This window comes from Mytilus edulis, chromosome 9 (genome assembly GCF_963676685.1).
Source record: "Mytilus edulis chromosome 9, xbMytEdul2.2, whole genome shotgun sequence".
NCBI classification, from domain to species: Eukaryota; Metazoa; Mollusca; class Bivalvia; order Mytilida; family Mytilidae; genus Mytilus; species Mytilus edulis.
The window spans coordinates 18,743,627-18,756,741 of record NC_092352.1 but is presented as its reverse complement, the minus strand read 5'-3'; the positions used below and the strand labels follow the sequence as shown (position 1 = coordinate 18,756,741).

General features: G+C 33.7%; 1 protein-coding gene across 1 annotated transcript in view; it reads right to left on the bottom strand.

The window, feature by feature from the left end:
• The window catches only part of LOC139487760 (bifunctional apoptosis regulator-like), a 43,481-nt gene that overhangs the window by 30,015 nt on the left and 351 nt on the right, over positions 1–13,115 (bottom strand). Inside the window, exons 2-6 of the mRNA XM_071272825.1 lie at positions 8,694–8,969; positions 5,728–5,938; positions 4,430–4,583; positions 3,515–3,663; positions 2,005–2,163 (exon numbers count right to left, since the gene is read on the bottom strand). Of these exons, the coding sequence (XP_071128926.1) occupies positions 2,005–2,163; positions 3,515–3,663; positions 4,430–4,583; positions 5,728–5,938; positions 8,694–8,944 (924 nt within the window). The 5' untranslated portion in view covers positions 8,945–8,969. The remainder of the gene's footprint in view (positions 1–2,004; positions 2,164–3,514; positions 3,664–4,429; positions 4,584–5,727; positions 5,939–8,693; positions 8,970–13,115) is intronic.

Below are 13,115 nucleotides of genomic sequence, written 5' to 3'. Positions count from 1 at the left end.
GAGATGATTTCAGCTTTCCAATTGTGAACTTTCCATTTCTAAGTAGCAACATTCCAGCAGCACCTGCATACGGGGTATATATCTCCCAATTGATACGATATTCCCGTGCTTGCATTTCCTATCATGATTTTCTTGATAGAGGTTTGCTGCTCACAAGGAAGCTATTAAACCAAGAGTTCAAAATGGTGAAGTTGAAATCATCCCTTCGTAAATTTTACGGACGCCATCACGAGTTGGTTGACCGTTATGGAATAACCGTTTCACAAATGATATCGGATATGTTCCTTACGTCGTAACTACAATCCCCTTCCCTTTCATGAATATGACCTACCGAATTAGACTATTTACCGGATTTGTAATCACTAAAGCAACACGACGGGTGCCACATGTGGAGCAGGATCTGCTTACCCTTCCGGAGCACCTGAGATCACCCCTAGTTTTTGGTGGGGTTCGTGTTGTTTATTCTTTAGTTTTCTATGTTGTGTCGTGTGTACTATTGTTTTTCTGTTTGTCTTTTTTATTTTTAGCCATGGCGTTGTCAGTTTGTTTTAGATTTATGAGTTTGACTGTCCCTTTGGTATCTTTCGTCCCTCTTTTATACGTGTGCATGTAAAACAAATTTCGTTGTAGAAGGGTCTTAATCACAAACAACATTTTCCAAAAGGACCAAAAAGGTGAAAAAGTATATTTAAACAAAACGCATTTGACTAACAGGTCGAACAACTGATGTTCTTAAACCCTGCTGACTGCCATTGGCGATTGCCAAATAAAATTGATCACGAGATGTAACAAAATGGATCTTAATATAAATTTAATACTAAACAGAAAACAATAAACTTGTGGCCAAGATGTTATGCCACAAACACAAGGTGTCAATATTTTTTTTGTACACCAGATCTAGATTTTGACAATATATGTCTCTTTAGTGATGTTAGGGATCAAAACGGTATTTGGAAGGCCATATAATTTACTCTCAATTTCAGATAGACTCTTGAATCTTAAGAGTCAATATAGGATGAATGGATCATATAAACTGGAGGGAAAATATGATACAAGTCCAAACGAAAAAATTTAAACGAGTCTAAATTGAAAACTACATTCAAACCTATGATTGCGTTGGATAAAAACCGCAATTTTTATACGTGTGCATGTAAAGCAAATTTCGTTGTAGAAGGGTCTAAATACAACACAAACAACATTTTCCAAAAGACCAAAAAGGTGAAAAAGTATATTTAAACAAAACGCATTTGACTAACAGGTCAAACAACTGATGTTCTTAAACCCTGCTGACAGCCATTGGCGACTGCCAAATAAAATTGATAACGAGATGTAACAAAATGGATCTTAATATAAATTTAATACTAAACAGAAACGATAAACTTGTGGCCAAGATGTTATGTCACAAACACTGTTAGTACATGTATCCATTACCAAATTCATATTGAGGACATGGTATCTTGATTTATCTAACATGCACACAAAATTGTCTGTTACTTATTGTATCTAGGTCAGATACATACTTTTCTGTCAGACACTTACAGTGAACAAATGGTACGAACATGACAAAATTTAAATTGTAACTTGCTATACAGACATACTTTGCTGTTCTGTAGGACAATTGAAGTGTACAAATGGTTAAGGAACAAGACAGAATGAAACTGTAATTTCTGTGGGACATGTAAAGTGTACAAATGGTTTAGGAACATGACAGAACAAAATTGTAATTTCTGCGGACATATAAAGTGTACAAATGGTATAAAATGGTATAGGAACATAACAAAATCAATCTGTAAATTCTACGAGACATGTAAAAGGATCAAATAGTATAGAACATGACAGAATGTAAATGTAATTTCTGTGCGACATGAAAAATGATCATGTGGTATGTTGTGGGAGATTCCACAAATTGTATAGCAAAATGAGAAATTAGTAACATACTTAACATACTTTACTGCTGTTAAGTGTACAAATGGTAGGAACATGACAGAATTAAAATGTACTTACCATATTAAGGTTAGTGACATACTCCTCTGAAGGACAGGTAAAGTGTACAAATGGCAGGAACATGTTGTAGTAATCATACCAGTAAAAATACAGAATTGTCAGTCTTGGGTAATCCTTGATTCCATATAATAGAAACAGTGCATATCCAGGGTTTATTGACTGAAATACAAATAAAATTGAGAATGGAAATGGGGAATGTGTCACAGAAACAACAACCCGACCATAGAAAAAACAACAGCAGAAGGTCACCAACAGGTCTTCAATGTAGCGAGAAATTCCTGCACCTGGAGGCGTCCTTCAGCTGGCCCCTAAACAAATATATACTAGTTCAGTGATAATGAATGCCATACTAATTTCCAAATTGTACACAAGAAACTAAAATTAAAATAATACAAGACTAACAAAGGCCAGAGGCTCCTGACTTGGGACAGGCGCAAAAATACATACTTTTGCCGATTAATCATTTGCTTGCTTGCATAACATAAGGATATAATGATACAAATGTAATTGTAGAATTAGTTCTTATGAAATATTCAAATTGCTTGTAAGCATTAATGAAGGTTCAAGATTGCTTTAATTTATCATTGGAAAGTAAAATCAAACATTTATACATGTTGTTTCAAATACAATTCTGGACAAAGGAAGACAACTCAATTTTTCAAAGATGACTTTAACAATGACATCATTGATATTTTTATACCTGTGCCTCGCAAAAGTTCAGTTATTTTCATCACAAGTATGACATCATTTTGTTACTAGAATATCTGAGTATTTATTTCATTGACCATGGATGGGTTGTATAGAATGTTATGATCAATGCACTATATTTTGTGTATCTCAAAAGTGGTAATAGATCTTGGAAGATGTAGATATCTAGTCAGCACTGTATTTTATGCAATCTCTACCAAAAAAGAAAGTCCAACATATTTTTTCTATATGAGAATTATGAGGAGATAAAATGAATACTTCCTCATCACCTGATGTTTGATTTTCATCAAAACTAATTTTTCATTGGAATAAAAGGGGTCCGTTCGACAGTCCGACGGTTCTATAGTCATATGGTTCAATGGTCCGACGATTTAATAGTCTGACAGTTCTATAATCCGACGGTCCGATAGTCTGACATATACAACCAGATATATTAGACAGTTGGATTTCCTGTTTGAATAGCTTGTTGTTCGGTGTGAGCCAAGGCTCTGTGTTGAAGGCCGTACATTGACCTATAATGGTATACTTTTTACTCGCATACATATGAAGCAGAAATAACCCTTAACTGTTGGCTGATTGAACTGTCGGACTATTGAACTGTCGGACTATTGAACTGTCGGATCATCGAACCGTCTGACTATCGAACTGTCGGACCATCAAACTGTAGGACTATATGGAAGCGTCGAATTATCACTATGGCCCCGAATAAAAAGATTGAAAGTTGTACAGTTTAGGTTTTTCCATCATTTTAATGGGAAAATCTTGACTGAAATTATTCAGTGATGAGTGCACCATTCCTTACCTTATATTCCCATAAATCTGAAGGGTGTTTCATTCCAGTTTCTCTCAGACTATCTATAGCTGCTAAAATGGCTGCCTTGTGTAATGGTACAGATACATTCAATACAGATGTCATCCCTTCGTCATCTAATGCTAGTAGCAGTCGGCCATCTTAAATAAAAATAAATCATATCCATCATGAGAACTTACCATTGGAATCACTGAAAATTAACATTAAAGTACTTTGTAGGTCTAATAGAAATTCATTTGATCTAATTTTTTGAAATTTCAGTATGTGATTGTACTGTGGAATTCTTTTTGTCTTTTTGACCTATAATGGTATGTTAACCATCAACATGGTAGACCTATCAAGTATTATTACTAATTAACATGGGTCAACCTAAAAAAATAACCTCACTATAACCATTGGAGCATGTCAGATGGATATATAGTATACTTTTTGTAACAAATCAAAATACTATATATTGTTAACGTATCATATGAAATTACGTTGGAACAGACCTCATCCTGAAAACTTAACCTGACCATTAGAACATAAAATATAAAAATATAAAATATAAAAATGAGGTATTAAAATGTCATTTGACAATCACCAGCTAATATGAACAGTATTACTGTTATCTTAGGTGAAAGTGTGGATATGACTTCGATGACATTTGCAAAAAGTTATTAACAGCCTACCAAATATATATTGGTCCAAATGACAAGTCAAGTGGTTACCATTAAACTATCATAATAAGTAAAAGTCTTCATAACAGATTAAACAAAAGCCGCTGTAAAGCACTACAGCACTAACCACTCTTCGATCATAATTTCTTTTAATTACTGTTACTAAACAGCTACTTTTTTAGCACTCTCCCGATTTTATTTCCAGTCTTATTAAAACTAAGATATATAAATACTTTGACCAACATACCAATTGACTTATTGGTGAAATTCTCCCTGTATGATTCTGTCCATGGCATACTTGATAACCATGCGTTAACATCCTCTACTGTCCAGTGTCTGACATGCTTCTTTGTCAGTAAATCATCATCAGTGTTTCTCCAGTACCATACCAAGTATATTATCTACAAAATATGTATACTTTTTATACAGTTTGGGAGCAGCTCTAAAAAAAACTCAATGGAATGAGACATGACAATGCATACTACAGCCTACCAAAATACCATAGACATCTTATAAGGGGCTGACTTTAAAATTCATTTATGTAAAATACACAATGGCAAAGGAGGCAAGACGTTATATTCTGCAGGGAAATGAGATGGGCCAATGGTAAAACAACTGCATAACAAATATTTTCTTAGATTCCCCTTTGACTGACCTACTCATAAACTTTAACATTGCAAATATTAGTAACAACATGATTATTGGTTGCTTTACGCTGCATTAGCACAAAAAAGGCTACATCGCTGCGATTAGTAACAACAAGGCAGTAACCAGTTATAAGAGTAAACAATTTTGGTTAGCTATTATTTTGATAATACATATTATTGTAAATTCTGAAATTATTGCAAGGTTTTTATTAACACACATAATGTCACTGGGATAGTATCGTAATAATTATATCAATTGGAAGGATTAACTCAATCAAAAAACGTAAATTAGCACACTATGAACGAATTAATTTGATCTGCGATACCTGAATGCAAATGCAGTTAATAAAATATTAGGGACAAACATCCAAGGCCAAAAAGCAAACAAACAAGTCCAAACAAAGCCATAGCAAGACACCACTGCAAAGTATTTAACCCTTCGAAAATAATCACTTTTTGAGAGAAAAAAAACGGTTTTAATAATATCTACAGGTAAATGAAATATAACTTTGTCGTTTTAGGTATACTACTTATGTGAATAAAATTCTTCCAATAATTAGGAATACCAAGAACGTTCTGTCATATAAATTGTCTGTTTATGTTGTTTAAAAGTGTTTCTCAAGTGTTTCTCGTTTTTTGTTTTTATATAACCGTTGGTTTTCCGAGTTGAATGGTCTTACACTAATCATTTTTGGGGCCCTTTTTAGCGTGCTGTATGATGTGATCCAAGGCTCCGTGTTGAAGACTGTACATTGACCTATAATGGTTTATTTTATAAATTGTGACTTGGATGGAGAGTTGTCTCATTAGCACTCATACCACATCTTCTTATATCTATTATATTTTATAACCCTTTTTAATGTGACTTTTAACCTGCTACCCTATTTTTTTTACTCACAGTCATTATTCCTAACATGAAAAGTATCCCAGAACAAAAATCTGCACCATTTCTGTTCCTGTTTCTTTCCCAGTTAAAATTGATTGAGTTAGATGGTACAGAGACTGTCATAGCTTTGTCATATTCCTCAACCAGTTTTTTCATTTCTGATGTCATAATAGTAGATTTTCTCTCCTCTATTTTTTCTTTGAAAGCTTTTTCTGTCAATGTTCTGAAAATGACAATGTCATAATTGTATGCCTCTTCATCATACCTAGCATTATATGTTCAATTTAAACTTTGTCAACAAATATGCATGAAATTTTGTTTTAAAATCTTGATTCTTTCTTTCTATTGTAGTAATAGTAGATGTTGACCCCTTTTACAAGGTATCTTAAACTATTTAATCAGTCTTATATGAAATGTGAAATACAGGGCATAGACCTTATTTGCCATTATACCCTCGTTATATTAAACAGAAGTTAAATAATACTTCAAATCTTTAGGCATTTATAAGACATTATTTTCCTGAAGAATTCAATGGAAAAAAGCTTTTAAATTTCTTTGCCTAAATAGGGACCTATTATCTTTTCATTTGAATCAGGCAAGGGAATTTGCTACCACCAGGAAATACTGTTTTACCGAAAAATATACTATATTATTTAACAGCGACCTTCAACTTGAACTTTGACCTATTGACCCCAATATCAATACTGTAGACTTATATTTTGGACACACACAGGGTAAAATGTAAGGATTTAAGGAAGGATAGTTGGATGGAAGAATGGACTGATAAAGGTTGCATTACAAGCATTATATAAACTTAATATTATCAATGATTCAATGTAGATGAGGGCAAATTCAGATGAACCGTGCCAAATAGACACGTTACAATCATTCCATATTGCTTAAAATATCTGACAAAGAGACCTAACCAAGAAAATTTAAAGTTGACATATGAGCCATATGGATGATGTCATGGTAAATTGAACTATGTCAGACAGACATTCAATCCACAATTTTTTTGATCAGTTGCTGAGAGTATATATATGGGAAACAAATCTTACCATGGAAACATAACATTGAACAATGAACTATGCATATGAAGTTAGGGTCAGACTACAATGCCAAACATATATGTATACTTTACAACCTATCCATTTACCATAAATACATGTATTTAACCTTTTACTTATAGTATATCTCAGAAAACGGAACAAACCACAAAATCTTAACTTTGACAAATGAAGCATCTAAAAGAAGTCAAGGTCAGAATCTCTAATGATTTCACTATAACCTTGATCACTGATCAATGAAATGGGGTAAAGGGGTTGACTTTGTCTGACAGACACCTTAATCATGCAAGGATACCATTTACAGTAAATATAGCTAGTCTATCAAATATTAAGCATAAGACAGAAATTTGCTGAACAAAAGAATATACAGTTTTTCTAAGCTATCACTGAACCATGGTGAGTGTGATCAAAGACAATGTATATATGACAAACAGAAACATCGTAAAACAAGAATGTGTCCTCAGTACACGAATGCCCCACTCGCACTATCATTTTCCATGTTCAGTGGACCGTGAAATTGGGGTAAAAACTCTAATTTGGCATTAAAATTAGAAAGATCATATCATAGGGGACATGTGTACTAAGTTTGAAGTCGATTGGACTTAAACTTCATCAAAAACTACCTTGACCCAAAACTTTAACCTGAAGCGGGACAGACGGACGGACGAACGAACGGACAAACGAACGGACAGACGGACGGACGGACGCACAGACCAGAAAACATAATGCCCCTCTACTATCGTAGGTGGGGCATAAAAAAAAGACATCTGTATTCTAGGTCAGAAGCTTTCATGTTTTCTAGCTTATCAATAAGATAAGTTATTTTGAACCCCTCACTAGTTTACATATAACAAGAATATGTCCAAAGATGCCCCACTCGCATTATCATTTTCCATGTTCAATGGACCGTGAAATTGGGTAAAAAATCTAATTTGGCCTTAAAAGTAAAAAGATCAACTAATAAGGAACATGTGTACTAAGTTTCAAGTTGATTGGTCTTTCACTTCATCAAAAACTACCTTGACCTAAAACTTTAACCTGAAACTCACACTTTTAATTTCTATGTTCAGTGGACCATGAAAATGGGGTCAAAAGTCTAATTTAGTTTAAAAATATGAAAGATCATATCATAAGGAACATGTGTACTAAGTTTCAAGTTGATTGGACTTCAGCTTCATCAAAAACTACCTTAACCAAAAACTTTAACCTGAAGTGGGACGAACAGACGGACGGACGAACGGCAAGACGGACGGAAGGACGCATAGACCAGAAAACATAATGCCCCTCTACTATCGTAGGTGGGGCATAAAAAGTCATGTCTATTAACTATTAGAGATTTGTTGAATCATCTTTTTCCAATTATGTTATCAAATTTCTAAAAATCAGTTTCCACATTGATGAAATTTTTAATAGTTGGTAACTTACAGTATGAAAACCAAATTAAGTTAGTAAATCATACTGTTGATTAATTTTTTTTCCTAGGTTTCAATTTTTCATGGATCTATAGAGAAAATATTGAATTTTTGTGGATATCTAATTTATTGATTTTGACATACTGTAGTTTTCATACAAGCCTGTAAGAAATTTACACTATAATGTAGCACTTAAATTAGATGTCCACAAACAAAATCAATGAAAACTGAATCTCTGCAAACATTAACGAATCCACAGTAACCTCATTTTATAAAATGAACTGCAACTATTTTACATTCAAAAATAATAATAAAAGAGGAGAAAGTCAGATTTTTTAAAATTATTTTTTGAAACATGAGATTTGAACCTCAATCTCAGGAAAAAAGCTTTCAGGAAAGACTTTCTAAAAACAATATTGAAGGGACCCATGCATGCAAGTCCCACCATTTCAATAACAATTAAAAGCTACAATAAATTTCCTTTATTTTCAATACACACCTAACAAGATTGTTGATTTCTGGTTTATCCGTGTACTTTTGTCTACAGATAGGACATTCTTTTTTCTTTGAGGTAGAAAACCATTGTGCCAAGCATGGACGGCAAAAATTGTGACCACATCGTAATGTTGTTGGATATATCAAAATATCATAACAAACACCACAGCTAACTTCACTATCATCGTCCATGTCCTCATTTCCATCCTCACTTTGGCCTTGTAGGTCTCTTTCAAGAGTTCTCATCACAGACATTACCTTCAACCTTTTGTTTCTGGTTCTGAAATTTAAAAAAAATATATAATATGAACAGTAGATGTGGTGTGTAGTGAATGCTAAATGAGAGAAATATCCACCAATGCATTAAGGAGAAGGGTGTAAACAACTAAAGCTCATTACAGCCTTTAACAGTAAGCTTATTTCAACCTATTACAATTTTGATTGTAAGCTATATAAAGCACCAGGATAACATTATGTGAAATAATTCAAATAAAAAACCCACAGCATGTCGATGAAACAAACATATTGTTCCTCTGACCTCATATGCATAGATATACATGGTGTACATTCTACAACATGTAGAGTTTGTTAGAATTATAATATTCTATACAATTAAATTTTACTAGAACACACCCGCGAAATCGTGGGCATTTAGAGCTTGGTTGAAATTATGTAAACTGTTGTAGAGTGAATTTTTGTAAAAGATTTTATGTCTGGAGAATTTCAGAACAGGTGTCAAAATGCATAGGAACTTGGAGACAGGTCAATTTTTTAAAGCCCTCTCCCTTTTTTCCAAAGTCTGTTATTTTTTTGTTGTCTGTTATTATCTTAATTACTGATTTAATAATAATGGAATTACCTTTCACATTAAATTTGAGAGATATAAATAAATTACTATTTCAGATAAATTTATCATTACTTTTTAACAGATCTGCTGCAATTTTCTTAATTGTGGAATTCTCAATTGTTTTTCCTTCACAAATATCATATGGAAAAATTTTCAGATCATGCAAGTTATTGTAATGCTGTTTCAAATAGTTCCTTATTCAGCCTGTCCAATTCTGAATTTTTTGCCTGTCTTTTTCGTCTGGAAATTTCAGGACGAGTCTTTGTTAGACATCCAAAAATTAAAGTATGCTGAATTACATTCCACTATAGTTAGATAAGAATGAAACAAGCCATAAAGGTTACATTCAGGACTAATCCAGTATTAGTTGAAACACGAGGCAACTTTAAAAGCATTTGTCAAAGAGTTATTGATTGAAGAACAACAGTTTAAGTTTATTGCCTGTACACGTTTAATTTTAATTTTTTAATGCACGTTATAAACTTTTTTGTCTAGGATGTGGGTTTTTTTTCAGAATGAGAGTATAGTTTCAGTAATATTCAACCTTTTTTTTTGCTTTGAGTGACATGAGAAAGTCTGGATGTGTATGCAGATATGCTGGAGGTGTGTATGGTTGAGAAAGAGGGTAAAACTTTGCATACACATAAGGTGAGTGAAACATAATTGTTGCTATACATATTTGCTGTTTACAGTTTATCTCTATCTAAGATAATATTGAAGATAACAAACATAAACTGTTATCACAGAGATATGTCTCGCTTTTTTGTTATTTCGATAATGCAAATGTTGAAAGAAAAATAGCAACACTTTAACATGTAAGTTTTGCAAATATTCAAAGTCAATGAACCATGACTGAAGGTACCGTACATGGCTAAAAAATCTCCATGGTAATGAGATGTGCCAATGCTAATACAACTGCATACCAAGTATCATTGACCTAGCTACATGTACCACTACTGGTTTCCCATAAACTGACCTAATCACAAACTAATACATGAAAACTAAGCAAAAGTTTCAAAGTCAATAGACCATGACTGAGGGACCGTGGCCAAATAGTCTCCATGGAAATGAGGTATGCCAATGCTTATACAATTGTATACCAATTATCATTAACCTACTACAAGTGGTTCCCCATAAACTGACCTAATCACAAACTAATATATTAAAACTAAGCAAATATTTCAAAGTCAATAGACCATGTATTTGGGGGGGGGGGGGGGGGGGGGATATGCCGATGCTTATACAACTGCATACCAAATATTATTAACTTACCACTAGTGGTTCCCCATAAACTGACCTAATCACAAACTAATACATGAAAACTAAGCAAAAGTTTCAGTCAATAAAGCATAACTGAGGGGGCGGGGTCAAATAATCTCCATGGAAATGAGATGTGCCAACACTTATACAACTGCATACCAAATATCTTTGACTTACCACTAGTGGTTCACCATAAACTAGACTTAATCACAAACTAATACATTGTTGACGCCGACACTGCCGCTGCCGGAAACAGCATACCTACATCTCAAGCGAGACAAAAAACTGCAAAATTTTCTTATTAAATAAAGGCAACAGTAGTATACCGCTGTTCAAAATAACCAAATCAGGGGCAGCAACCCAACAACGGGTTGCCTGATTTGTCTGAAAATTTCAGGACAGTTAGATATGGACTTAATGAACAATTTTATTGTGTCATATTTGCTCTAAATGCTTTGGTTTCAGAGATACAATGTATTAGCCAAAAACAGCAATTTACCCCTATATACTATGTTTAGCCATGTTATCAGTAAATTAAAAGCAAACTAAATATTACTAGTATCTTATTTACATATACACATTCATGGATCTTCAATCTGTCGATACCTGTAACTTGGCATTGCACAAGGTCATGTTTTTCTCTGACTGTTCATGACGTCTTTAAACTAAATCCATTGGATGTTGGATGTTTACGAATTGATAATTTAGTCTCAGATGCATGATTTTTTTATTAGTTGTTAGTGGCTTTGAACAAGCTGTCAGATAACTGTGAGTACTCTCGGATCTGTTCCTAGTGTCTTGTTGTTGTCAGGATGTACAAGTCCCTGGCCACGTCCACTTGTATTTTTGTCCATATATAAGTTAAGCCTTTTTCAACTGATTTTTCTGGGAGGGTTGGGATCTCACTAACATGTTTAACCCCGCCACATTATGTATGTACATGTATGTGCCTGTCCCAAGTCAGGAGCCTGTAATTCAGTGGTTGTCGTTTGTTTATGTGTTACATATTTGTTTTTCGTTCATTTTTTTTATATAAACAAGGCCGTTAGTTTTCTCGTTTTAACTTGTCATTTCGGGGCCATTTATAGCTGACTATGCGGTATGGGCTTTGGTCATTGTTGAAGGCCACACGGTGACCTATAGTTGTTAATTTCTGTGTCATTTTGGTCTCTTGTGGACGGTTGTCTCATTGGCAATCATACCACATCTTTTTTATATCATATGTGCATCAAGGAGCGTTGTCACTTCCATTCCTTTGTGAGCAATTGGTGGAAAATGATAATGCTATATTGCACGAATTATACAGCAAAATAGATTCTTATAATTGTATCCAGCCCTGCTATCATAAGGGAATTTCTAGTTTATCCTGCATAAGGACGATCACTAAGACGCTTGATGAACGATAAAAGTGTAGGGATACAGGCAATCACCTCTATCTGGTAAATGACGTCATAAAGGCATGCATAGTTGACAAGTTTTTTCTGGTGACGGACAAACTCGAAAGAGGTCTATTGCTTTAATATTTTATCAAATTGCAGTTTGAATTCATTTCTTAACCAGATCTACAAACTGATCTATTGGTAGAGCAGTTTAGCTTATGACTAGTGAAAGGTTGTTTGTATGAAGTAAGTGCAGTGTAATAAAAAATATACGTACAATCCAATCAGGTTTGAACTCCACATCTGTCATTGAAATTATCATATAGATGTATTTTAAAACATACATTTTGTAAATTAAGGTAGTCCTTTTTAATTGCTATGTAATTGTCAAGTCTATAGTTAAGCACTTTTCCTTTTGAGTTTTCTACATTTATGATTTCTATACATATTATTTTTTATTAGTTGTTAGAGGCTTTGATCTAGCTGTCAGTTAATTGCGAGTTTAACCTTTTTCAACTGATTTTTATAGTTCGTTCTTATGTTGTACTGTTATACCACTGTCCCAGGTTAGGGAGGGTTAGGATCCTGCTTACATGTTTAACCCCGCCACATTATGTATGTATGTGCCTGTCCCAAGTCAGGAGCCTGTAATTCAGTGGTTGTCGTTTGTTTATGTGTTACATATTTGTTTTTCATTCATTTCTTTGGTAGTTTTCTGGTTTGAATTGTATTACATTGTCATTTCATGGCCTTTTATAGCTGACTATGTAGTTTGGGCTTTGCTCATTGTTGAAGGCTGTACAGTGACCTATAGTTGTTAATGTCTGTGTCATTTTGGTCTCTTTTGGAGAGTTGTCTCATTGGCAATCATACCACATCTTCTTTTTTTATATAAACTTGAATTAAAACAAATATTCATTAAAAGTAATGTTAAAAAAAA